Source organism: Mesoplodon bidens (genome assembly GCF_964165515.1).
Source record: "Mesoplodon bidens genome assembly, chromosome: 13".
Classification (NCBI taxonomy): Eukaryota; Metazoa; Chordata; class Mammalia; order Artiodactyla; family Ziphiidae; genus Mesoplodon; species Mesoplodon bidens.
The window spans coordinates 25,611,082-25,636,387 of NC_138169.1; the positions used below are offsets into that span (position 1 = coordinate 25,611,082).

General features: G+C 55.2%; 1 protein-coding gene across 2 annotated transcripts in view; it reads left to right on the forward strand.

The window, feature by feature from the left end:
* The first annotated feature begins 2,771 nt into the window (after positions 1–2,771).
* The window catches only part of BCR (BCR activator of RhoGEF and GTPase), a 99,086-nt gene continuing 76,551 nt past the window's right edge, over positions 2,772–25,306 (forward strand). The window contains exon 1 of one of the 2 annotated variants that reach the window (XM_081252519.1): positions 2,772–4,177. In XM_081252519.1, the coding sequence (XP_081108645.1) occupies positions 2,872–4,177 (1,306 nt within the window). In that variant the 5' untranslated portion in view covers positions 2,772–2,871. The remainder of the gene's footprint in view (positions 4,178–25,306) is intronic. The other variant, XM_081252520.1, reaches the window with a different exon arrangement.

A 25,306-nucleotide genomic window follows, 5' to 3' on the forward strand; every position in this document is an offset into this window, starting at 1 on the left:
TTCCATTTTAGTTTTTAGATGAAAAAAAAAAAACATCTATTGGGAGTGGTGGTGATTGTAGTGATGGTTTTCACGGGTGCGAAACCCCTGATGTGACCTCCTGCAGCCCACACCAGCCTCACCCCCTAACCCAACTGTTCCTCAGACACACCCAGAACTCTGAACTCTCCCCATCTTTGCCTGTCTGTCCCCATCTTTAGGACCAACTCGCCGGCCAGCCTTTCCCTGACCTCTGCCTCCTCCTGGATGCCCGCCCTCAAGGCCCACACACCTCTGCTGTGGCCTGGCTCTGCCCGCCTCACCCTTTCCTCCCTGGGCTCTGCGCTCCCACCCAGGCCAGCACTGGCTGAGCACCTACTATGTCGTAAGCACTGGGGGTTCACTGGGGAACAAGATAGACAGATCTCTGTTCTTAGAAGTTTAGATCTAGCTGGGGACAGACACCAAATGGGGGACTACAGAGTGTTATATATATGGACCCCACTTTCCTCCTCATTCTTCCCTTCCTCAGGAGGGAGGAATGATAAGAAAGCTCTTCGGGGAAGGACCAGAGACCCAGGGTGGGAGTGCTTTCAAGGAAGGCTCAGAGGATGGGAGGAGTGTCCTTGGGGCCAGAACAAGCTGTCCCATGGGGAGATAGCCACTATCTTGCAGTGTCCTTGTGCCCAACAAGCCACTTGCTCTACCAAGAGAATGGAGCTTGCAAACCCAAACCAAACAGCATCAGAGTTTCTGATATGAGCTTGCTTATGTGTACAATATTTAAGGTGGGGCTGAGTTGGGGCCTGCAAACCAGAGAAAGGGACACCTCACTGATGGATGAAGCCACCCCCCCAAAGTATCCTTTTCTTTCCCAGGTGTTTAATGATAATGTCCCTGATGAGCCCACAAGTCCCCCTAGAAACTGAGAGACCCTGTCAGCAAGGGGGAAAAAATGTTTGTGCTTTTGGGATTCTCCTTGCTGACAGCCAGGGAATGGGGTTCTGGAGGCCTGGGTTCTAGTCCTGTCGGACCCACTTGCTGGGTGACGGAGGCAGGTCATCCAAGGAAGGCAACTAATACCGATGCTGAGCTGCTGTGTGCCATGCCCTGGGAGGTCAGGATTTATTATACCCGTTTTGAAGGAGAGGTCCTCAGGATGTGAGCACTGCTGGGATTCCCGCCTCGCATTGCTGGCCACAAAGTCAGGGCATCAACCTCTGTTTCCTCACCTGCAAAACAGGCTTTACAAGGGCCCTGTTGGCCTTGCAGAGGAGTGGGAGGGGACATGGGGCCTGGGAGGGGTGACAGCAGGAGGGTGGAAAGCCTGCAGGAGGCAGCAGTGAGCTGTGCCTGGAAGTGTCTGCCAGTCCGGCTCCCCAGGGTTTTCCTGCCAGTCTCCCAGGGCACCAACATTAAAGGCAATCATGGAAGGAACAGCACATGCTTTATGTTTGCCCCATCTGGTTGCCTTACACATGGTGCTCACAACATCTTACATATGAGGACAAAACTTGGGCACAGAGAGGGGAAGGGAATTGCCAAGGTCACAAAGCCCAGAGTGGGAGAGAACTGAATCCCAGCCAGGCCGGCCCTGGGCTCTGTTCCTCTAGATTAGATGTCAGGGCATCCGCTCTGGGTGGCTCTGGAACTGCGGGGAAGGCAAGACAACCCCTCACATCCGTGCAGGGACAACAGCCGTGGGGGCGGGGGAGGGGGGTGCGGAGGTATCCTGGTTCTCATTTCAACGCCCAGGAAGCAGGCACAGAGGGGCAGAGGGGGTCAGGACTCAAGCCGGGTTCTCTGGTCGACAAATCCTGTTTTCGTATCCCCTCACCCAGCAGGCTGGTTCGGGTATTTTCACTTGGCGCCCCTTGGACTCCCTCCAGGGTGCTGTGTGTCTAAGATCTCTGGGCTTCCCTGGGGGACGAGAACAGATTTTGTTTCGCTGCCCGCCTGGGCTATGCTGTCTTCCGCCCAGCCCTGCACGTCCCAGTGGAGGCTGGCGACCACTTCAGAGGCAGATTACAGAGATAAGTTCTGTGTCAGGCAAACACCTGGCCCAGGACCGCAGGAAGGGAGACGTGGGTGTTGAGTGACCTGGGGAGAAATTCCTATTGATTATCTCTGTGACAGTCCCGTGTGGCAGATGTTGCTTCATCACCCACCCCGGGACCCCAGCGCTGGAGGCCCGTTGGCACCGCTGGGTGACCTGCCCGCTAGGGGCGCGCTCAGCCGTGAAGCCGGTGAGGGGCGGCCGGGCTGGGGGGCAATGTGGACCCAGGGATTCCTGTCCCAGGAGTGCAGAACTCGCCGTCGGGCCTCGGTTTTCCCACGCGCGGGGACGCTGGCAGGGCCACGGCTGGGCGGGGGAGCGGCCCCTTTAAGAGGCCCTCACGCTCGCTCCGCCGCGCCGCGGCCACCGCCCCCCGGCCCTCCCCTTCCTGCGGCGCCGAGTGCGGGCCGGGCGCGAGTGCGGCGGGAGCGGGCGGGCCAAGCGCGGGGAGGCGGCGGCGGCTGGGCGCGGGCGCCCGAGGAGAGCAGCGCGCCGGCGGCGGCCATGGGCTAGCGGGCCCGGCCAAGCGGAGGTAGCGCCCGCCCCGCGCGCGCCGGGAGCCCCGCACACAATAGCGGCGCGCGCAGCCCCGCGCCCTTCCCGCGCGCGCGCGCGCCCGCCCCTCGCCCCGCCCTGCCCCGCGCGCGGGGAGCCTGGCCGCAGCCTCACCTGCAGCCCGGGAGGGGGCGGGTATTGTTCGCCAGCTGCCGCCACCGCTGCCCCGCCGGGGGCATGGGGGCTGCCCGGCGCCCCGGGCCGGGCCTGGCGAGGCCGCCGCGCCGCCGCTGAGCCGGGCCCCGCGGCAGCCGGGTGGCGCAGGTGAGGCCGGCCGCGCCATGGTGGACCCGGTGGGCTTCGCCGAGGCGTGGAAGGCGCAGTTCCCGGACTCGGAGCCGCCGCGCATGGAGCTGCGCTCGGTGGGCGACATCGAGCAGGAGCTGGAGCGCTGCAAGGCCTCCATCCGGCGCCTGGAGCAGGAGGTGAACCAGGAGCGCTTCCGCATGATCTACCTGCAGACGCTGCTGGCCAAGGAGAAGAAGAGCTACGACCGACAGCGCTGGGGCTTCCGGCGCGCGGCGCAGCCCCCCGACGGCGCCGCCGAGCCCCGCGCGCCGCGCCCCCAGCCCGCGCCAGCCGACTGCGCCGACCCGCCGCCCGCCGATGAGCCCGAGGCCCGGCTCAACGGGGAGGGCTCCCCGGGCAAGGCCAGGCCCGCGGCCACGCGCAGGCCCGGGGCCGCCGCTCCCGCGGACCACGACGACCGCGGGCCCCCCACCAGTGTGGCGGCCCTGCGTTCCAATTTCGAGAGGATCCACAAGGGCCCCGTCCAGCCGGCGGCGACGGACGCCGAGAAGCCCTTCTACGTGAACGTCGAGTTCCACCACGAGCGCGGCCTGGTGAAGGTCAACGACAAAGACGTGTCGGACCGCATAAGCTCCCTGGGCAGCCAGGCCATGCAGATGGAGCGCAAGAAGTCCCAGCAGGGCGCGGGGCCCGGCCCTGGGGACCCACCCAGGCCCTCCTACCGCGGGCGCCTCTCCGAGAGCAGCTGCGGCCTCGACGGCGACTTTGAGGACGCGGAGCTGAACCCGCGCTTCCTGAAGGACAACCTGATCAACACCAATGGCGGCGGCAGGCCCCCCTGGCCGCCCCTGGAGTACCAGCCCTACCAGAGCATCTATGTTGGGGGCATGATGGTGGAAGGGGAGGGCAAGGGCTCGCTCCAGCGCAGCCAGAGCACCTCGGAGCAGGAGAAGCGCCTTACCTGGCCCCGGAGGTCCTACTCCCCTCGGAGCTTTGAGGACAGCGGAGGCGGCTACACCCCGGACTGCAGCTCCAATGAGAACCTCACGTCCAGCGAGGAGGACTTCTCCTCTGGCCAGTCCAGCCGCGTGTCCCCGAGCCCCACCACCTACCGCACGTTCCGGGACAAGAGCCGCTCACCCTCGCAGAACTCCCAGCAATCCTTCGACAGCAGCAGCCCCCCCACGCCCCAGTGCCAGAAGCGGCACCGGCAGGGCCCGGTGGTCGTGTCCGAGGCCACCATCGTGGGCGTCCGCAAGACGGGGCAGATTTGGCCCAGCGATGGGGACAGCTTGTCCAGCAGGCTGCTTCAAGACGGCGCCTTCCATGGAGACGCAGGTGGGTACATCTACCACCCTGGTGGGCACACCTGCCCCTGGCTGGAAACCACTGAGCAGTAGGGAATGAGGGGAGGAAAAGGTAGATCGTTTTTGGAGTGATTTTCAAATACTGTTGTGGACTGGAAGGATTCTTACTGATTCTGAGCCTGAACAAACTACATCCCACCTTCCTCCTGAAGGCAGATTCCCAATGATTGGAATGGGATTGGGGTGGGAGGGGTGGTGTGTGGGATGGTCGGTGGCTCCTTCCTTTGGGTCTAGAGCCCTGTGCTTCTCGTGAGAGTACTCTCTGTGGGTTGGGACCAGGATGCCCTGGGCAGTCATCTCCTTGCCTTCTGATCCCCCCAACCCGAGCAGTAGGGATGGTATAAAGAGTGGGTCATCTCTGCTGCTTGGATGGATGCTTTTGGCCGGGATTGATCCGTGTCTTGGGCAATCCCCGCCACCTGTCCTCAAGAGTTATATGACACGTTTGGGGAACCCAAGAGGTGCCAGCTGCTCCCAGGCCATAGGAGTGTCAGGTTCGCTTGCTAGCCAGAGCAGGTGAAAATACGAATGAAGAGGAAGTGAGATGACGGACAGTTCTGACTCAGTGGGCCACTGAAGATCCACAGGGTGAAGATTTTATCCAGGGCTGAAGCAGGGCCACGCCCGTTCTGATCTGCCCAGTTTTGATGAGAGCCATCACCCAGCATTACTCACCTCTGTGCATCTTACCGTAGCCCCATTTTCTGATCCATCAGTGTGCTCTTGCCTCCTCGTCTTCCCTGCCCACTGGTGCTCATTTTGGGCTCCTAGTCCACGGTCTGACTCCTGGCCCTGAGATTAAACCTATGGGATTTGTGTATATAATACGCGTGCACGTCTGAGTACAAATACCGTGAGGCGCAGGGGTGATGGGACTGGCTTTTGAGATCCAGGCACAGTTCGTGATTGGAGTAAGGAGAGGGATTTGGCGGCGGGGGGGGGGGGGGTGGCGGGTGAGGCAGTCGGGAGTCTCTCAGAGTCCTGGTCCCTGTTGGGCTGATCCGGTTTTCTGCTCCATTGATTTTTCTTTCTCTGCTGATGGACTTGTATGTGCTTCGTTGGTCAGCATCCTCTTGAAACAAGTGAGGCTATTTTTGGCTCTGTGGAGTGGCCTCTTTGCGATCAGTGCCCCGTCCTGTTTGTTTTAGGCACATCTAGTTGCTGACTTCATCTGCTGCTGGGGTGGGCTGTGGTGTGTCGCCGGGATCTGCGGCCTGGCCCAGCTGCATCCCCTGAGTCCCTCGTGGGACGAGTCGGGGGGAGGCCGTAGTATTTAGAAGCCTGCTTTGCAGGCACGTCAGCTCCTCCAGGGTCTGGAGGATTGCCTTGTGGTCGCTGGGCACCAGCCCTGTCTGGCCAGCTGTCGGCCGAGCGAGCCAGCTTGAACTGGTCCTCGGCGCCCGCCAGGGTGTGGGAGAACGTCGTTGATAAAGCAGAAAATGAGACGTTTTCGTGGAGACCTACAACCTGAAACCATGATGTCTTGCTGGGGGAATTCAGAGTCTCCAGGGACCGGGGCCCTGTTGGAGGGGGTGTGTTTTGGGGCCCTCCCTGCGGGCCATCTCCCCGAGCTCACAGCTCCTCGCCTGCCTCTCAGCCCCTGCATGCAGGAGAACCCGGCTCCGTGGGTGACGCTGGGTAGGTTCCCAGCCGAGGAGTTAATTTGACAGCTTGGACCCCACTCTTAGCACTCTCTGGGTCCTTCTCTGAAAGTCCTCAAGGTCCCACGTTCTCTCTCCTGTTAGGTTTTGAAACTCTTGGTGGTTTTAGCTCCGGGAGCCTGTAAACTCAGTACCCAGCACGCTCCTCTGAGCGTTGTGGCTGGAGGGGAAGGAGAGACCCATTGGCCCGGCCATCTGTTTCTGTCCTGACTGTTTACCCATGTTCTTTAGACGCCTGCTGGCCAGGGCTGTGCCTCTGAAATGTGACAATGAGGAAAATCGCTGTGGGGAGGGAGTGGAAGTCACCTAATTCTCTGACGCAACAGCAGCCGCCAACATGGGGGCCCGGCCCTAGTAGCTTCAGAGCCTCTTTACTCTCGTATTTCCGAGTTGAGGGAAGGAGCTGAAATGACCACCAGCTGCTGTGCGCCAGGCATGGTGACAGCATGCTTCAGGCAGGGCCCCCTGTGAGCTCTCCATCACCCCACCTGCTCCACATCTACAGGTAAGGATGCAACGAGGAAGTGGCAGAGCTGGGCCTCCAGGCCCCGTGGGAATGCAGAGCCCGTGTTCTTCCCACTGCCCCACACATGCCTGAAAAATGCGAGTGGCGGGGGGGGTGTCCAGTGGTCCTTCGAGCTCCGCACACCCGGGGCCCACCGGCTGCGAGCTCTGCTGTGTGCAAGCCTGTCCGTCCTACAGTATGGGCTGCGTAGAAGGAGAGAGTGTGGTTCTTGCCCTCTGGGAGCTTAAAAGTTAATGGGAGACAGGAACACACGCATCACTTATGTGTTCAGAGGGCGTGCCATCAGGGAAGCTTCCGGAAATAGCCGCATTGGAGAGGGGCCTTGTCTAGGGCAGAGGGTGGGGGCTGCCGTCTGCCCCTGAGGAGCAGTGGAGCAGGGGCTTCTGTGACTGGACTGTGCTTTGTCCTTTATTTGTTTGTTTGTTTGTTTATTTTGTGGTACTATATGACATAAAATTTACTACCTTCACCCACATTAGCCGTTTTTAAGTGTACAGATCAGTGGCGTCAAATACGTTCACATAGTTGTGCAACCATCACCACTGTCTGTCTCCGGGACTTTTCATCTTCCCGAGCTGCGACTCTGTCCCCATCAAACAGCAGCGCCCCCTCCTCCAGCCCCTGGGACCCTCTCCTCTACTTTCCATCTCTGATTCCATGACTCTTGGCACCTCGTTGCAGGAGTGGAATCACACACATTACATGTCCCTCCGTGTCTGGCTAATTTCACTTTGTGTCATGTCCTCAAATGTCATCCATGTGGTGTCACATCCACGTGTGCGTCTTGAAGGCAGGGATCCCTGGTTCATTCCTGGGCCTCCCGTGGAGCCCAGCTCAGAGCCGTACACGCAGCACATCCCCAAGATCCTGTCCTCCTTTCCACAGCCGGGGGGCTGGGTCGGGAAGGTGGGAAGGTGGCTGGTCATTGGGAAGCGTCTTAGCTGTGTCCACCCCTGTCCCTTAAACTCCTTTCGAGGACTTTGGCCACCCTTTCCTCAGAGAGGCTACACAACCAAGGACCTTTCCTCTTTTAGGTCTGAGGCACCCCCAGCCTCATGTGTTCCTTGTGAGATGGGACCCTAGATATTGTGTTTCTTCCTGGGCGCTCCTGCAAGTGGCTGCCCTGTTGTTTCACATTTCTGTTAAGCAGCTTAATTTGCCCTTTGGATTCTGGTGACATGTTATCAGAATGATCGCAGCTTTGTTTTTCCCTTGGGTGGTTGAATGGACTGGCGACGAGCGTGAGTAACTGTGGGGCAGAAAAAGGTCACCCAGGCCTGGCCTGGGCTCCACCGGCATCTCTAGACCAGAGCCTGCCTCCACCTCCAAGTTGAGTGCAGGCTCCTCCCGGGGGACAGAGGCAGAGTCCGAGACCATTTAAATCATCACCAGCGTGGAAACGGAATGTAGATCCAATTTTACAAGGATTCTCCAGCTTGGGAAGGATGACTTTCATGTTTGGGAACAGAAGGAAGCATTCTGGACCTTTCACTGAAGAAGGAGCTGGGAGTGTAGATTCGTGTGGGTCCAGGGGTAGGTGCCCCCCCCCATTCCTCCCTGTTGGTTCTGGCTTCAGTAGCCGCCTCCCCTCCCTGGATGGGAATCCCGTGGTCCAGCCTGCCCTGTGGTTTCAGAGGGTTCCACATTCACAGTGAACGGATGGGCATCTTCTCCAGTTGCCAGACAACAGGCCTGAATTTTGACTGAGGCTGCTTTTCAGATCAAGGCTCAGGAGGAGGTGGTGGCGGATTTAATTAACTCTGAACCCCACAGGGGTCTTGACCCAGACTAGAATTATCATCCCTATGGCTCATGTAGGATTTTTTCCTTATTTTTGAAAAAATGTAATAACTTTAATTAAAATAACTTATTTATGTAACATGTGATAGGTTTTTCTTTATTGTGCTAAAATATATGTAGCAAAACGTGGCATTTTCACCTTTTTTCCGTGTTCAGTGGCATTCTTTATATTCAAGCTGTTGTGTAACCATAACTATCTCTAGAACTTTCCAACATTCCTACCAGAAACTCTGTGTCCATTACGCAATAACTCACCTTTCCTCCACCCCCAGCCCCTGGCAACCACTGCTCTACTTTCAGTCTATTTTCTGTGAATTTACTTGTTTCACGTACCTCATGTGAGTGGAATCATGTAATATTTGTCCTTCTGCGTCTGGCCTGTTTCACTCAGTTAGGGTTTTGAAGTTGCCGGGTAACATTCATCCTTGACACCCCATCTCTGGTCCTTCATAGTTGTCTTCTCTTCAGGAAAACACCTGTTAGCCATGGCGATGTTTCCTTGGCTTTCACACACACATGTTTGAAGCAGCCCAGTATGTTAGTGTTCTGGGGCAGAATGCCACAGACTAGGGGCTTCAACAACAGAAATCTATTTTCCCTGCAATTCTGGAGGCTGGGAGTCCAAGATCAAGCTGCTGGCAGGATTGGTTTCCTCGAAGGCCTCTCCTTGGCTTGTAGATGGTCCTCCCCTTCACATGGTGTTCCCTGTGTGCCCGTGGACCCCTCGTGGCTCTGTGTGTGTCTAAAATCTCCTCTTCTTATAAGGACATGATTCAGATTGGATAGGCCCCACCCTGATGACCCCATTGTAACTTAATCACCTCTTGAGAAACTCATCTCCAAATACAGTCACGTTCTGAGGTGCTGGAGGCTAGGACCTCGACGGGTGAATTTCGGGGGACACAGTTTGGCCCCCGGCATTCAGTGAGTCCCTGATTGGGCAGCAGAGAGATGGTGTGTGTGTTGTGCTCATCAGCCGGGTTTTAGGAGGAGTTCAGGTGGAGCATCATGCGGCTCTGGGCAGCCTGGTGGGCCAAGACCACCCGGCCGGGTGTCAGGAGAGCTGCGTCCCAACGCTTCACGTGGCCACATCTCTCTCCTCACCTAAAACATTAGGGGTTGGACCCTGTCGTTGCTAAGATCCTTGCCTTCCATTCTTTATTTTTTCTTTTCTTTTCTTTCTTTCTTTTTTTTTTTTGGCCTCGCGGCTTGTGGGACCTTAATTCCTGGACCAGGGATTGAACCCGGGGCCACGGTAGTGAAAGTGCTGAGTCCTAACCACTGGACTGCCAAGGAAGTCCCTTTAACTTTTTTTCTTTAAAATTTATGAACACAATTTTTCCACATCTTTCGTCTTTACTCTGGTTTGTACCTACGTTTCCTTTACTAAGGCAACCACCTGTCCCCCGTTCAGGCACTCAGAGGTATTTATTGAGCATCTACTAAGTGCCAGGCACTGTCTCCTGGAAATTCTCTCTCGCCTTTATTCATGGGTTTGTGGAAAGGCTTCTTTCCATGCTCCTTGTCTTTAAAAAACCAGTGCAGACAAACAAAACCTTTGTAATATCCTTGAATCTTCCCTGACTGTGTATCTTTCTTTAGCTGTATGTTTGCAGCTATTTCCTGTGAATCCTGTGTCTGTCCGGCTTCCTTCTTCAGGGTGGTGAGATCCTCTAGACAAAGACCTACCTTGGTGTCTGTGTCTTGGGTGCCGTGGTGTTTGTGGGTCACGGATGGAATGAGACCCCCATCTCTGAGGTTTCTGTTTGGTCCGGCCCCTCCTTGTTCGAGCCCCACTCCACTTTCCCCCATCTAATAATCGGCATTGATTTTGGGGGGCCTGACGACACAGGTGCCCCAGAAAGGAAGCTTGTTAGCTTTGGAGATGTCCTGGAGGTTATTTTTCCTTCTTTGCTGAGGTTTGGACTCCTCTCAATCAATCCCAAGAGCTTCCTGAATCCCTGGCCTGGGGCCTGCTAATCAGCTGTCTTGGATTCTGGTGCCCCCTGGCCACTGCCACCTTGCAAAACGGGGACATGGGCGTGGCGGTGCCGCAGGGAGACGCGCCTGCCAAGGTGGGGCGGGTGGGGAACGGACTGCAATGCCTGACTTGGGAAGTAAACACAACTTTGGTGGATGCTGTTTCTCGTGCCCTCGGAACGTTCTTGTGAAGTGGCTGGAGTGAGATTTTACGCTATCGTCAGGTTGGGTCTGAGGGGGTGTGAGACACACACACCCGCCCAAGGTCAGGCCGTCGATGGAGGGGCCGGTGCTGTCCTCTCTCCTAGGCTGGGGGGTGATGCCTGTCGCATGAGAGTGGGCACCGAGTGACCTCACCAGAGGTGGAGGGGACCTGATCAGTTGTTTGGCAAACAAAAAAAAACCTCCCGGAAAATGTTGTAACCCTGTACATCCTCCTGGGGCACCTGGCTCAGATTCCTCCAGCAGGTCAGGTGGCAAAGCGCCCAAGAGGACAGACGTGTTGGAAGGATGCTGCCTGTCCATCTGCCTTTTACCTTCAGCAGTCAGGGCACTGGGGCAGGGTCATGGTGCTGACAGGCTCTGCTGTGGGCAGTCCTGGGAGGTGCAGAGGGGCAGGGGCTGTCTGGGAAAAGGTGACAGAGGTGGCCGACCGTGTGCACAGAGGGGTCAGCGCATGGCCCAGGGAGCACTAGGAAGGAGCTGTCAGTGACTGGGAGACCGTGTGGAGACACTGGAGGGAGCGGGAGGGCCCTGCTGCCCCAGCTGCCGGGGGAGCCCGGCCATCAGAGCCAGGGGTGAGCAGTCCCAGGGCATCCTCCCAAGTGCCTCTGTCGGTGTAAGAAGGGCTTTGAAGGTTTGCTTCCTTTTATAGGCCTGACCTGCTCCCTTTAAAAAAATGCTGCCGGCGGGCTTCCCTGGTAGCGCAGTGGTTAAGAATCCGCCTGCCAATGCAGGGGACACGGGTTCGATCCCTGGTCCGGGAAGATCCCACATGCCGCGGAGCAGCTAAGCCCGTGTGCCACAACTACTGAGCCTGCGCTCTAGAGCCCGCGTGCCACAACTACTGAAGCCCACACGCCTAGAGCCTGCGTGCCACAACTACTGAAGCCCGCACGCCCGTGCTCCGCAACAAGAGAAGCCACCGCAATGAGAAGCCCATGCACCGCAACGAAGAGCAGCCCTCACTCGCTGCAACTAGAGAAAGCCCGCGTGCAGCAATAAAGACCCAACTCAGCCAAAAAAAAAAAAAAATGCTGCCGGGGTTAGTTGGTCTGCCAGGGGGGCAGGAAGAGATTTTATACAGGTAACACAGGTACACATATCAAGGGTAGCCTTCTGGAACATATGTCCACATAGTCTGGGGAAAGAATGCAGACCTTGAAGGTAGGAGACCTGGGCATGCCTGAGATCCAGCATGTGGCTTTGTGCAGGGACTTGGTTCTGTCAGCTGGAGAGGATGCTCCCTCCTTGGGGGCTTGGTGGCAGCCTGAGTGCCCAGGATGGTGGCCCCTGGGATCTGGCCCCCTCTCTGGTCTCACAGAGTCACCCCGTCAGGCATCTAATGTCAGTTGATTGAACACCACTTAGCAAGCGATTTTAAAAGAGAAATGGATAATTCAGTAGGTGCAGGCCTTTTCACCCACTGGGCTCAGCTCCAGGAGGACCCCGGGGTCTGCTGCGTCCTTCATCCCCCTCTGTTCCCTCTCCTAATGTGTCCTCCTGTGCTGAGTGGTCTTAAAGGTACAGTATGTGTGTATTTTTCTGCATTGTGGCCCCAAAGGAGAGCCAGCTGCTTCACCTAGTGGGCTGTTCTGTCGTCCCAGGGCACCTGGGGCCGCGCACGCCCCTGTGGGGTGGAATGGGGTCTTCTTGCAGTGTTCCTGGCGTCCTGGGAAGCTAGGAGCTACAGGGAGAGAGAGACGGCTTGATTTTTCTCAAAGGCCCCCCCACCCCCAAGTTTGTAGAGGGAAAGCTTAGAACCACTTGATTCTCGTTTTTAGTGATTGTGAGGCCGTAAGAGACAAAGTAAGAACCACAGACTCTTACTTCAGTGAGAAACAGAGGAGGAAGACAGGAAGCCACGAGAGTGGCTCATGCTCGGTGCACTCAGGCTGCTGTGCGGGCTGCCCAGGGCTCCGCCAAGCAGAGGGTGCTGCCCTGGGTCGTGTGGAGGGGACACAGGACAGCTGGGCCCCATGTAGCATCTGAACTATTTTCAGTGTCCAGCTCAGCTGCATCAAGTATTGGGTTGGCCAAAAAGTTCATTTGGGTTTTCCATACCATCGTAAGGAGAAACCCAAACGAACTTTTTGGCCAACCCAATACATTCACATTGTTGTGCCACCATCACCACCACCATCTCCAGAACCTTTTCCCAAAATGAGACTCTGTCCCCATCAAGCTGTAACTCGCCCCTCCCCCTCCCTAGCCCCTGGCACCCCCAGTGGCCCACCGTCTGTGGATCTGCTGTGGGGCCTCTCGGAAGTGGACTCACACGGCCCTTGTCCTCTTGCGTCTGGCTTGTCTCACTCAGCGTGATGTCTTCACCGTTTCTCCCTCAGGCCTCGGTGGTGGTCGGACAGCAGGACCACGACCAGGCCAAGCTGACCGAGGCCTCTGCTCAATGGGGAGGCACATGGTGCTTGGGGAGCGGGCTGCGTCTTGCACAGCACCATCCCTCACAGGGGTCCCTGAGGAGGAGCAGCAGGGATCCCCATAACTGAGCTGTCTGAGGCTTTAAGTGAGGAGCTGGGGGCACCTGCAGGCTCGTGGTTGAATAGATGGGGCAGTCTTCATCCCTGGCCCTCCCCAGTCTCATGGAGTGGCTGTGCTGTGAGCAGGGATGTGCAGGCTGGGCCAGCCACGCCGGTGACCTCCTCTCCTGTCCTCTCCAAGGCTCGGGGGTCCCCGTGCTGGACTCAGAGCCGTTGTCCAATTGACTGGAAGGCCCTGCGACGTGACCTGTGAACTCTTAGGTGATGCTCGGCATGGTGGCTCAGCCTCTGGGTGTGTGTGCAAGCCAGCATGTGCAAAAGCAGGATTTGTATCTGCTCAAATCTTAGACCAAAAAATGTAACTCACTTATGAATGTTGACTTCTGAAAGCTTTCCACTTCCTCCCCTAGGAACATGGGTGGAAGTGTCTGCTTTGGGGCCCCGTGGGGTGGTGGGGATGGTCTGGATCTGAGACCGCCATGCCTGTGGGCGCCCGCTGGGAGGCCCTGTGGGATAGCATCTTGCTGGGGGCAGTCGGATGGGCTCCTTTCCCCTCCCCCGCCAGGCACCTGGGCAGCTGCTGTCAGAATTCGGTTCTAAAACTCCAAGGTGTAATGATGAACATCAGTCTGGCTACCCCTCCTGTGGTATTTTGTCAGCACCCAGATGGTGCAAGTCGCTCTAGAGCAGACTTTTCTCTGCGGAGGGGCAGCGAGACTCCAGAAGGCGGGGTAGGGAAGTATTGGAGACCCGGTCCCCACACTGCTTGTCACCTCCCAGCTTCCCCTGCCCCGTGGGCCCTGTGCTGTTAATCCCTGCTGTGTCTGCAGTCTTGGGGTGCAGAAGCCCCGGCAGTGTAGCAGGGAAAGTCAGAGGGCTGAGACCCGGCTGCTGGCTGCCTGGGAGAGGCCCTTTATTCTAACCGCTGGGCTGGGACACTGATTCCACAGGTGGCAGGTAGGAAACCATTTCAGTCGGCTGATGTGGTGCGGCAGGCAGGGGCATGGCTGCCAGAGCCTGAGTGCCCTGCTGGGCGCCCCAAGAGTAGGGGGGACGTCTGGGAGGAGAACAGAACGTGTCTGTCTGTCTCTGTCTGTCTCTCCCTCCTCTCTCTCTTTCCCTCTCCCCCGTTTCTCTCTGGCCCCAAAGCACTGGGCCCCCTCAAGTATGTGAGTGGATCAGAGCCGGTCCTAAGGGAGGAGAGTCACTTTATGTTTATTGAATTCCAAGGCAGGCATGATGGGGCATGACAGTAAATAAGACCTTGGACATCAAAGGCCAAGGCAAGGCTTTCTTGGGGGAGCTCCCTCTGTCATCGGGGACACCCACGCCGGCCCCATAGGGCCGGGGGTGTGCAGACCAGGCAGGAGCAGGGGGTCAGGACCCTTGTACTGTCCCTTGGCTTTTCCCTTTCACAGCTGTTTTCAGGGGGCTTTTTAAAGGCTGGGCTGGGCTGTGGTTCACTTGGGAAGGGTCCGGGGGGTTCATTTGACTGGGGCCTCCTATGGGTCAGCAGGACAGCACGTGACATCTAGGGGACCAGGTCCTTCCCAGTGTCCTTGGACGTGTCCAGGCTGTAGCTTTACTCTGCTCGGTGCCACTGAGCCCAAAGACTCAGCAGGAACTGGGGGACATTTGACCTGGTGGAGATTGAAGGCAGTGTCTCTGTCCTGGTTGCCCACATACATGGACCGCCTCTGCTGTATTTAGAAAAATCACACACATCCCCACAGCTGGTCACTCCTGGCAAGTCTGATTTGTGAGGTTCTTCTTGTTTTTGTTTATCAATATCAGTTTCCCTGGGTCAACAGTCCAGCATGGCTTACCTGGGTCTTCTGCTCAGGGTCTCCAAAGTCTGCAAAGTGTTGGCAGTGGCCGCATTCCCATCTGGGGCTCCACATCCCCTCACCAGCACAGGTTGTTGGCAGAATCAGTTCCTGGTGGTTGTAGGACTGAGGTCCCTGTTTTCTTGCTGCCTGTCGGTGGCTCCCAGCTCCCAGAGGCCTCCACTCTTCATAAGCACTTTCTACACGGATATCTGATTTCCTCTTCCGAGCCAACCTGGATTTCTGGAAATCTCCCTGGGTGATCACCTCTGCAGCCAGGCTTGAGAATTGTCTACCTCCGGAGTCCATGAGCACTAGCTATGTGTCTTGAACAGTTGTCATGTGGAAGAGGGAGTAGATTTCTTTAGGGTCATACCTGGGAGGCTGGTCTGTTACTAATGGTTAGAAGCTTCAGGGAAACACATTTCTGCTCAGTGTTGAGGGAGGTTTTCTTTTCTTCCCGACTTTACATAAAATCATATCTCTGATTATTTTATGTAGCTGAGATCTAGCTGCACTGGGGGTCCTGCTTTTGTCAATTAGCGTGAGCATTTTCTTGTTTTACTCAATATTTTGTAAACATTTTAAAAGTCTACCTTATTACTTTGTAATAGAGTTATAGCTTAATTGATCTAATTTTAATGAATTTTGTTGGACATTTAACGTTTATTAAATGTAGCTCGTTATTATAATGTTTCAGCGAGCATCTTTTTTTTAATGAAGCTTTATTGAGATATAATTCACGTACCATACAATTTGCCCATTTAGAATGTACAATTTGATGGGTTTTGGTATATTGCATTATTAACTTTTTTAAATGATGTTTTTGTGTGTGTATGTATATATAAGAATAAAACTTACCATTTTAAGCATTTTTTAGTCCATAGATCAGTGATAGTAAGTACATTACATTGTTGTGTAGCCATCACCACCATCATCTCCAGAATTCTTTTCATCTTGCAAAGCTGAAATCTGTGTCCTTTAAGCAATAATGCCCCCTCCCTCCCCCAGCCCTTGGCACCACCATCCACTTTCTGTCTCTGAATTTGACTGCTACAGGGACCTCACAGAAGTGGACTCATACAGTATTGCTATAAACGTCTTATTTCATTGAGCATAATGTCTTCGAGGTTCATCCACGTTGTAGCATGTGTCAGAGTTTCCTCCTTTTTTAAGGCTAAATACTTATCCCGTTGTTTTGTACTTAAACCACATTTTGTTTTAAGTACAATTCAGTGACATTCATTAGTCAGTGAGCATCTCGTCTTTTTACATGTGTTTCCATTTGCATTTCCGCTCCCTCCTTGCGGGTGAGCATCTGTCAGTGGATTTAGTCGGGGTGTGGGTGGTTTTAAGACACTTGATATCTGCCACCAAATTACCTTCCAGAAACGCTGTTCCAGTTTACCTGTGGCTTTGCAATGAATCCTCTGCTGTCCTCTGACTTCTTTCTTGCCAAGCTGGGTCTCACCATAACTCCTGATTCCTTGGTGCTCCCTAAGCACTCTGGATCAAGAGAGGCTCAGAGCTGGGGCCACGCCAGTCCCGTCTCTCATTTGGGAAGATCTCTGAGGCTACCAGCTATGTGACAGCCCTTTGTCAGCTCCGTGGTCCTTGGCAGGGAAGGAACTCACTGTCTCCTTGTTTAGCATAGAAGCTGCTATCTTATTGCTGCTCTGGGCTGCTTGTAATCGAAACCGAAAAGCACTTCAGCCTCCCTTGCATGCATCCTGGCCGTGGATTGAGTCAGCTAGACAGCATTGTCCAGTTAGTTCTGGCCCCTGGAGTCCCTACCTGCCTTAAGGGCAGCTCCAAGGAAGCCAAACACTGTGATGAAAAGGGATTTTTACAGAAGGTAGTACGTGGTTGCACTCAGGCTGCAGAAACTGGCAGAAGCTGGGCCAGGGCAGCAGGACGCTGTTGGGCTTGTCAGGTCAAACACCTCCCTGTGCCTGAGGACTTGGAGCCTGTAGGCTGTGTAGTTGTGTAGGCTGTGTGGTTGTGTAGGCTGTGTAGTTGTGTAGGCTGTGTACTTGTGTAGGTTGTGTAGTTGTGTAGGTTGTGTAGGCTGTAGGCAGGGCAGGTACATACAGGAAGGTCATATCTGGAGGGTGGGCAACGTGGTATAATGGCCTTGGGGAGGAAAGGAGAGGGATGGACTCTTTTCCACGCTGGTGAGTTGTCTTACACTGCGGATGATCTGTCTTATATTTAAGTGCTCGCCGCAGCTGAGAGCCAGCACTTCTGGAGTTTTAACCATCACAGCTTGTAAGCTGTAGAGCTGGGGCCCTCACTTGCTCCCTCTTCTCTCTGTTGCCTGTCTTGGCTGTGCCATCAGCTGCTGTTCTGATTCTGAGTAAATCACTTAAACCCTGTGGGCCCCTGACTTCCCCCCACCCCCCACCCCATAAATGAGGAAGCTGCACGGTAGCATCTTTAAGATCTCTTTAGTTTTGTGATTCCAAATAAAATTAAGTCATGTTGCTCTGAGTTGCCAGCAAGTCACTTGGAAAACCTTACTGTCAGGTGTCCCAAAGCAGTCTTCCTGTAAGACCCCAATTGGGTCTGGCTGCCTGCAGTGACGGGTCCTGGGAGCCCGCGGTGGGCCAGGGGGTGGATTTGGCTCTGCGTGTACATTTAATGGGAACCAGGATGCTTCTTTGCTGGTTGATTTATCTCCCTTACTGCCCACTGGCCAGCCCTAGGGTCGGCCCCCAGGGCAGGCACAGATGCTCAGGCTGTGCAGGTGTCACCTGCGTAACGTGCTGAAAGGCATAGCGTGGACAGCTGGGGTGGGGCCCAGCCTCAACGTGAGAGAGGGTGAGGGCAGCGTGGAGGGCGTCTGCCGGGGCAGAGGTGGTAGTATCCAGGCAGGTGGTTGGCAGCGGGAAGCCTGGAGGTGCCAACTGGTGTCTTGCCAGCCAGAGCACAATCCTGTGTGGTCAGGAACGCTTGTGCTGAGGCCAGCCCTGAGACAGAGGGGCATACCAGCAAGGCTCTACCTGCAACATCTCTGTGCCGCGGGGTTGGGGGACTTTTGGTACCTTGGGGCCGTTGTTTTCCTGCATCACAGCCGGCCAGTCCTCAAGCAGCCTGCTGCTTCCCAGGCCCGACCTGGGATCAGAGTCTGAGGGGAAGCTCTCTGTCTAGTCCCTGTTACTTTCTGGGCATCCTCAGTGTCTGCCAGAGCAAGGACTGTCTTGTGCCCAGGCTGGCCAGCCCCGGGGATGGGTTGGTCAGTCTGGAGGACACGAGGAGGAGAAGGAGACCGTGCTGACCGTCTGCACTGCCGTGGGGCTCAGATGCCTCAGCAGAAGTCCGTGCTTTCCTTCAGGACTTCTTGTTTGGTGAGCTTGACTGGGACTCCCAGGGACCCCCAGAGTGGCTGGCATTCCCTCTCTGGCGGTCTTGCAGGAGAGAGGACCCCTCCTTTTACTGGAACTCTGCACTTGGGTTTGGCTTTGCACTTCGTAATAGAATCCCGTGTGCCTTCTGGGATCTGAGCCCCACTCCACCCTGCAGAGAGCTGGGTGGTACCCGCCATTGGCAGAAGCTTAGACCGGTCAGAAGGTTCCATGGCAGAGCCTGGATGTGAACCAAGCGTGGTTATGTGAGCCTCTGCTCTTCACTCTGCGGTATTGGGGTGGCCAACCCTTCCTTAAAGGGCCAGATAATAGCTAATTTAGGCTTTGTGGCTGAGAGGCAAAATTGGGACTATTAGGTAGGTACTTATATAACCACTTAAAATGTAATCGCTTGAAAATCGTTATAAGATCCATTCTCAGATCCTGGGTCACACAAACGGGTAGTGACAGGCTGGGTTTGGCCCGTGGGCCACAGCTTGCTGTGACCGCTGTCCTGCAGTGCACTGCCTCCTGATTCCTGGTGATTGTGAAATGAGGTGACGGAGCCGCGAGCGGGTGTCTCTCCTCTGTGCTCGGGAGCCCTTGTGAGGCAGGTAGGGTCGGTCCTCCTGTCCCTGTGAGGCCTCCTTCCTGCAGGAAGTTGCAGGGGTGGGAAGCAGGGGTGGGGAGCGGTCACCAACAGTGCCCTGTCTCTCCCCTTCATCCTACTGCTTCCGAATGTTTATCCCCTGAAACCAGGCTGCCCGTGGGTTCATGATGGTTGAAGCTGGGTGACGGGAATGGTATTCGTGATACTGTGCTCTCGATTTTGTATGTGCTGGAAATTTCCTGTAATAAAAAGTTAAGAAAATAGTCATTTATTGATCAAAGTTATAAAAGAGAACCCTCCACCTTGAGAGAACAGGGTGTTGGATTCCTGAATCTTTCTCAAGCTCCAAATCTGTGTGAGTCGAATCTAACTCATCTGCTCCCTAGTAGCAGATGTTCCGGGAAAGCCAAGCTGTACTTGAGCCACTCCATCTATCATCCATCCCTCCATCCATCCATCATCCATCCCTCCATCCATCATCCATCCATCCCTCCATCCATCATCCGTCCCTCCATCCATCATCCATCTCTCCATCCATCCAACCATCTGCCTTAGTCCAGTTGGGCTGCTATACCAGAGTACCATAGACTGGGTGGTTTATAAACAACAGAAATTTATTTCTTGGAGGCTGAAAGTCCAAGACGAGGGTGCCAGGAGATTCAGCATCTGGTGAAGGTCCACTACTTCCCAGTTCATAGACGGCTGTCTTCTCACTGTGTCCTCACATGGCAGAAAGAGTGGTGGATTTCTCTGGGGTCTCTTTTATAAGGACACTAATCCCATTCATGAAGGTTCCACCCTCATGACTGAATCACCTCCAACGGCACCCTCTCCTAACACCATCGCACGGGGGATTAGGTTCTGACGTACAGATTTTAGGGGGACACAAACATTTATTCCATATCTCCATCCATCATCCATCCATCATCCTTCTACCACCCAAATATCCATCCATCCATTTACTCATCATCCATCCATCTGTCCTCCAACCATCCGCCTATTTGTTCATCTGAAGTTTGTGTAGCACCTGCTGGGGTCCAGACTCCATGCTTAGGCCTCGACACAGTCCATGACCCCAGGGAGCTCATAGACACTGATAAATGGGGGCTGCGATGGAGGTCAGTACCAGGTGGGCACCAAGAAGGGGTAACTCTGCTGGGTTAGCTCACAGAGGGCATCAGGGAGGGAGCGGCCAGTTGGTTGGGTCTTGAATGGACCCCACTGAAAAGGAGAGTGTTAGGCCATTTTGGGGGATGGGGAGAGGGGTCATTTCAGGCAGAGGCAGCCTGTGCACAGAGGCCTGGAGGAGTGGGACAGCAGGGTTCTGCAAGGCTTGGGGCAGCTGGAGCATGGCTTTGGGATGAGGGACTGGCTGGCGATGAGGTGGGGAGATCTGGTGTGCCTCCCACCCTGGGCCAGAGAACCCCCCCCAGTGACGCCTGCATGGAGGATGGGGTGAGTATGGGGTGGGAGAGCCACCCTGAAGCCACGGGCCTTGCTCGGTGCCCTGCCTGGGCCACTGTGGGTTCCGGGGCCCCTTCTGGACAGAACGAACTCCTCCTCAGCTGGGCAGCTGCCAGCCTCGCTTGGGCCGAGCAGGTGTGGCTTACCTGCACTCACCTTTGCTTTGACTTCCTGGCTCACGGACTCCTGTTGGGGAGCAGCGGTCCAGACAGTGTGGAGTTTTGTGTCTGCCTGCAGAGCAGACGCGCTGGAGCCTCAGTGTTGGTGGACCTTTGCGCTTCACTTGGCTCCTCCGGGCTGGGGTGGGGCAGCTGTCTGCACTGCACACCTGCGGCTGGAAGGGCAGAGACAAGCAACCCTTTCTCCTCCAGGGCCCCCCTCCCCGCCTGGCGTGTGTCTGTGTGGCGTGGCGGGTCTGTGGCTGCATGAAGGCCATAGCTGGGGCTGCAATACCAGGGCCTCACGGTCACTTAGGACAGTGGGAAGGAGTCGTTGGGGTTTGTTTGTTTAATTGTGGTAAAATACACATAACATAAAATTGACCGTGTTAACCATTTCTAAGTGCACAGCTCAGTAGCATTAAGTATATTCATGCTATTGTGCAACCGTCTCCACCATCCGCCTCCAGAACTTTTTTTTTTTTTTTTGCGGTATGTGGGCCTCTCACTGTTGTGGCCTCTCCCGTTGCGGAGCACAGGCTCCGGACGCACAGGCCCAGCGGCCATGGCTCACGGGCCCAGCTGCTCCGCGGCATGTGGGATCTTCCCAGACCGGGGCACAAACCCGTGTCCCCTGCATCGGCAGGCGGACTCTCAACCACTGCGCCACCAGGGAAGCCCCTCCAGAACTTTTCATCTTCCCGAACTGAAGCTCTGTCCCCATTAACACTAATGCCCCCTGCCCCCCAAACTCCCTCCCCCGGCCCCTTTCAGTTTCCATGCATCTGACTCCTCTAGGGACCTCATGTGAGTGGAATCCTACAGTATTTGTCCTTTTGTCCTGAGCATAATGTCCTTGAGGCTCATCCATGTTGTAGCATGTGTCAGAATTCCTTCCTTTTGAAGGCTGAATTTTATATATTCCATTGTATGGATGGAGCACATTTTGTTTATCCATTCATCTGTGGATGGATACTTGGGTTGCCTCCACTTTTGGCTGTTGTGAAATCATGCTGCCGTGAACATGAGTCTCCAAATTCAGTGGTCTTTTTTTTTTTTTTTTTTTTTTTTTTTTTAGCATCAGAATTTTACATGTGTTTGCCTCCCTCTTCAGCTGTTTGGTTTGTTTATTCATTTTTATTGAGATATATTTGGAATTTAACATTGTATTTGTTTTAGCTGTACAATGTAACGACTTGAACATATGTATATGTTGCAAAATGATTATTGCAGTAAGTTTAGTTAACACCTGTCACCACACATAGTTACAAATTTTTCTTTTCACCTATTTGTTTTTCAATCAATTCCCTTTTCTCTTTTGACAGATTTCCAGTTACAGAAAATTTTGTCCATGTTAGGAAAATGAAATTTTGAGCTGAGGGTTAAAAAAAAATACATATAAGTTACCTGTTCTTTTTAAAAAATGCCAAAGATTCAAAAGATGCTATGATGTCGGTAGAGGTATATGTGCATTGAAATGTAATTCACAGACAGTAAAAGTCACTCTTTTAGGTGTACTGTTCTGTGAGTGATGGCAGAGTGGTGTAACCACAATCAGGATACATAAGAGGTCCGTCACCCCAGAAATTGCTGTTACCCCCAAAAGCTCTATCACCCCAGAAACTTCCATCACTGTGTCTCCTGTATACACCTCTCCCACCCCACCTGCAGCCCCTGGCAACCACTGATGCGCTTTCTCTCCCTCTGGTTTTGCCATTTCCTGAATGTGGAATAAATGGAATCCTACAGTGCGGAGCCTTTTGGATCCAGCTCCTTTCACTTAGGGAGGGCACTTGTGACTCATCCAGGTGGTTGTGTATGATACCTTGTTTCCTCTTGTTACTGAGATGTTTTTTCATCAACTGATGTGTGGACTGTTCCTTTTCCTTTCTGTTCTGTTCTAACAGCTTTACTGAGAGGTAACTTATATCCCATCTAGTTCCCCTGCTGCACATGTACCGTTCAGTGGCCTTTATAGATCCACAGATTGAGTGATGCAGCCACCATCACTCTCTAGTCCCAGGACCTTGTCATCACCCCCAAAGTAACCCCACACCCATCAGTGGTCTCTCCCCACTCCTCCCCTTAGCCCTCACACTGCTTTCTCTCTGTGGATTTGCCTTTTCTGGACGTTTCATACAAATAAGCTCTACGATATGTGGCTTTTGGTGGGCACCGCCCTTTTTTATGGTTTCTTTTGGAAGACCTGTCTTCCAGGCCACCCCGCATCCTTGGAGGGCAGATGGAGAGTGAGGACCTGCTCCTCAGAATATGTCCCCAGCTCCTCCCCAAGCCCAGGCCTTTCTCTCTGGGTTTGGGGCTGCTCCCCGCAGGGCACCAGGGAACAAACCCCTTTTTCTCCTGGCTCCCCTTCCCCATAACTTGGGTCCCTGCTGTCCCATCCTCGGTCTCCCCCAAGGGTTTGGATCCCAGAATGCGCAGGTGGATGGGAGGTCTGACCCTTCAACCTCTGAGAGGGGCCTGCAGCTTCCTGGGTGCCTCTCTCTTCCCCGTGAATCCAGCTGCTGAGTCCCCTTTGTTGTTTTTGCTGCTGGATTGTCCCAGCCCCTGGGAGGGGGCTGAGGCAGGAGGAAAGCTGCCCGGCAGTGGCTGGAGGACCGCTGCTGGGTTTGGCAGACACGCCAGCTCTGCAGGAGAAAGACCCGCAGGGTGGGCTGTGATCACAGTTGGATCCCTTTGCTGCCCATTGTCCTCGGCCTGTGACTGCTGACACGTGTCCCTGGGAACCGCTGTGGTATTTGGTACCTACAGCGACGCCCATTGTCCAGGGCCCCGGGCCTCAGTGGGGAGCACACGGGCTTCTGGAAACTTCTCAGAGCTGTTGCCGCAGGTGCACCAGCCTAGAATAAGCCCCTGGGGGCTGGGCTCTCCCACAGGAGCACAGTTTTTACTCCGGGAACGCAGCGGCTTCTGGCACTGGGTGGCGGCATAGACATGTGTCCGTGGACCGGGCCCTCCTATGAGCATCCCTCCCCCAAACCACGACCTCCAGGGGCTCTGATTCTGACCGACACGGGCGTTTATGACTGTGCTTTGGTTTATCCCCTTGTTTGAAGAGCAAGCTGGATGCACCTGCTCTCGGGCCAAGAGCGGTGGCAGCTGCAAGCTGCACGCCTAGCGCTGTCTTACTCAGACCGAGGGATGAATATTTGCTCATAAATCCGTGTCTCATCTACAGAGGACTCAGAGATGTGAGGGCCGGCAGGCTTTCTCTCCATCGCTGGCAGGGTGGGGGCTACAGAAGGCACGAGAAAGGACAGTGCTCTCTCTGGAGACTTCCAGGCTCCCCCACCCCCAGAGCAGCATCCTGGGGAGGCCCTGTGAGAGCCTCCCACATGTGGGCTCATCTGCCCGCGGTCCCCTTGCTAGTCTGAGTGGGGCCTGGCTGTAGCAGGGCAGCCATCCCGGAGGAGATGCACTGACCCCTGCAGCCCTCAGGACCCTCACGGCCCTGGGCTCAGTGGGAAGGTCCCAGGCCCAGGTGGGCACTGGCCAGGCCGTAGGTGGCAGCACTGCTGACCCAGCTCCCAAGCCCTGGGCTCTGGGTGAGGCAGGGGCTGGGCTGAAGGGTGTGGAGAGCCCCTCCCTCAAGGGACGCAGAGCTGGGGACATCACTGGTCATTGCATTCACCTGACACTCCGTCAGTGGCCACTGAGAAGGAAGGCCACGCTGCCAGTTAGCATCATGAGAGGCAGGGAGGAGCAAGAGATCCTACTTTGTCATGTCAAAATCTTCGGGGGGGCCTCCCTGGTGGCGCAGTGGTTGAGAGTCCGCCTGCCGATGCAGGGGATACGGGTTCGTGCCCCGGTCCGGGAGGATCCCATATGCCGCGGAGCGGCTGGGCCGCTGGGCCTGCGCGTCCGGAGCCTGTGCTCCGCAGCGGGAGAGGCCACAACAGTGAGAGGCCCGCATACCGCAAAAAAAAAAAAAAAAAAAAATCTTCGGGGGACTTCCCTGGCGGTCCAGTGGTTAGGGCTCCAGGCTTCCACTGCAGGGGGCACGGGTTTGATCCCTGGCCGTGTGGTGTGGCCAAAAAAAATATTTCTTTTCGGAAAATCCGTGTCTGAGAATCCAAGAAGGATGGTTATGTTTCCTCATCTGTAAACTAGAAGTCAGAGCAGTCATGCGCTCGGGGGCTTGTGTGAAGGTCCAGTGAGATGGTGCATGTGAGAAAAGCACTTAGCCCTGCTGCCGGCGCGCCTCGGTGCTTCATAACACTTGTTATTCTTGTTTTATTGTTGTTATGACAGAGAGTGGGGAGGATGTTGGCTGCTTCATCATCTGGCTGGACGTGTGGGTTTTTTTTTTTTTTTAAGAGACCGCCATGGAAGATGAGAAGCTGCCTTTTTCCATCAGAGTTGGAAACGCCCAGAGTCCATTTCCAAGCAGTGATTTTTCAAATGCTTCACTTTCGTTCTAGGAGCACAGCCCTTCTTTTCAAATGACATTTTAGATGACACCTCAGTACATGAAACAGATGAAAAGGGTCCCCGCTAGCTGAGCCCAGCCCCGCTTGGCCTCCCACCCCTCCTGGCCTGGTGGTCTCCACATGGCTCCGAGGACCCAAGTGTGTGCTGTCCCGGGGGTGGCGGCCAAGGGTCTGGGGGCAGGTTCTTCCTGGAGGTCGGTGTCCTGTGTCTCCTCCAAGGTGGAGGCGGCCGGGCAGGGAGCCTGGCACAACTTCCTTCTTGGAGCAGAGACACAGACTCGGTCCCTGGAATGACCAGCTCGTTTCATCAGCAGATGCGGGGTGAGGTGAGGGGGCACTCTGGCTCAGAGCCTCGGTGTGAGCCTGTGTTGTACAAACCTGCATTTGGAAGGGGTTAAAGACAAGACTTCTGTCTGTCACAGAACTTTGCTTTTGTTCTTCTTCATTTAAAATTGTGATAAAAAATTTAAGCGATGGGGCTTCCCTGGTGGCGCAGTGGTTGAGAGTCTGCCTGCTAATGCAGGGGACGCGGGTTCGTGCCCCGGTCCGGGAGGATCCCACAT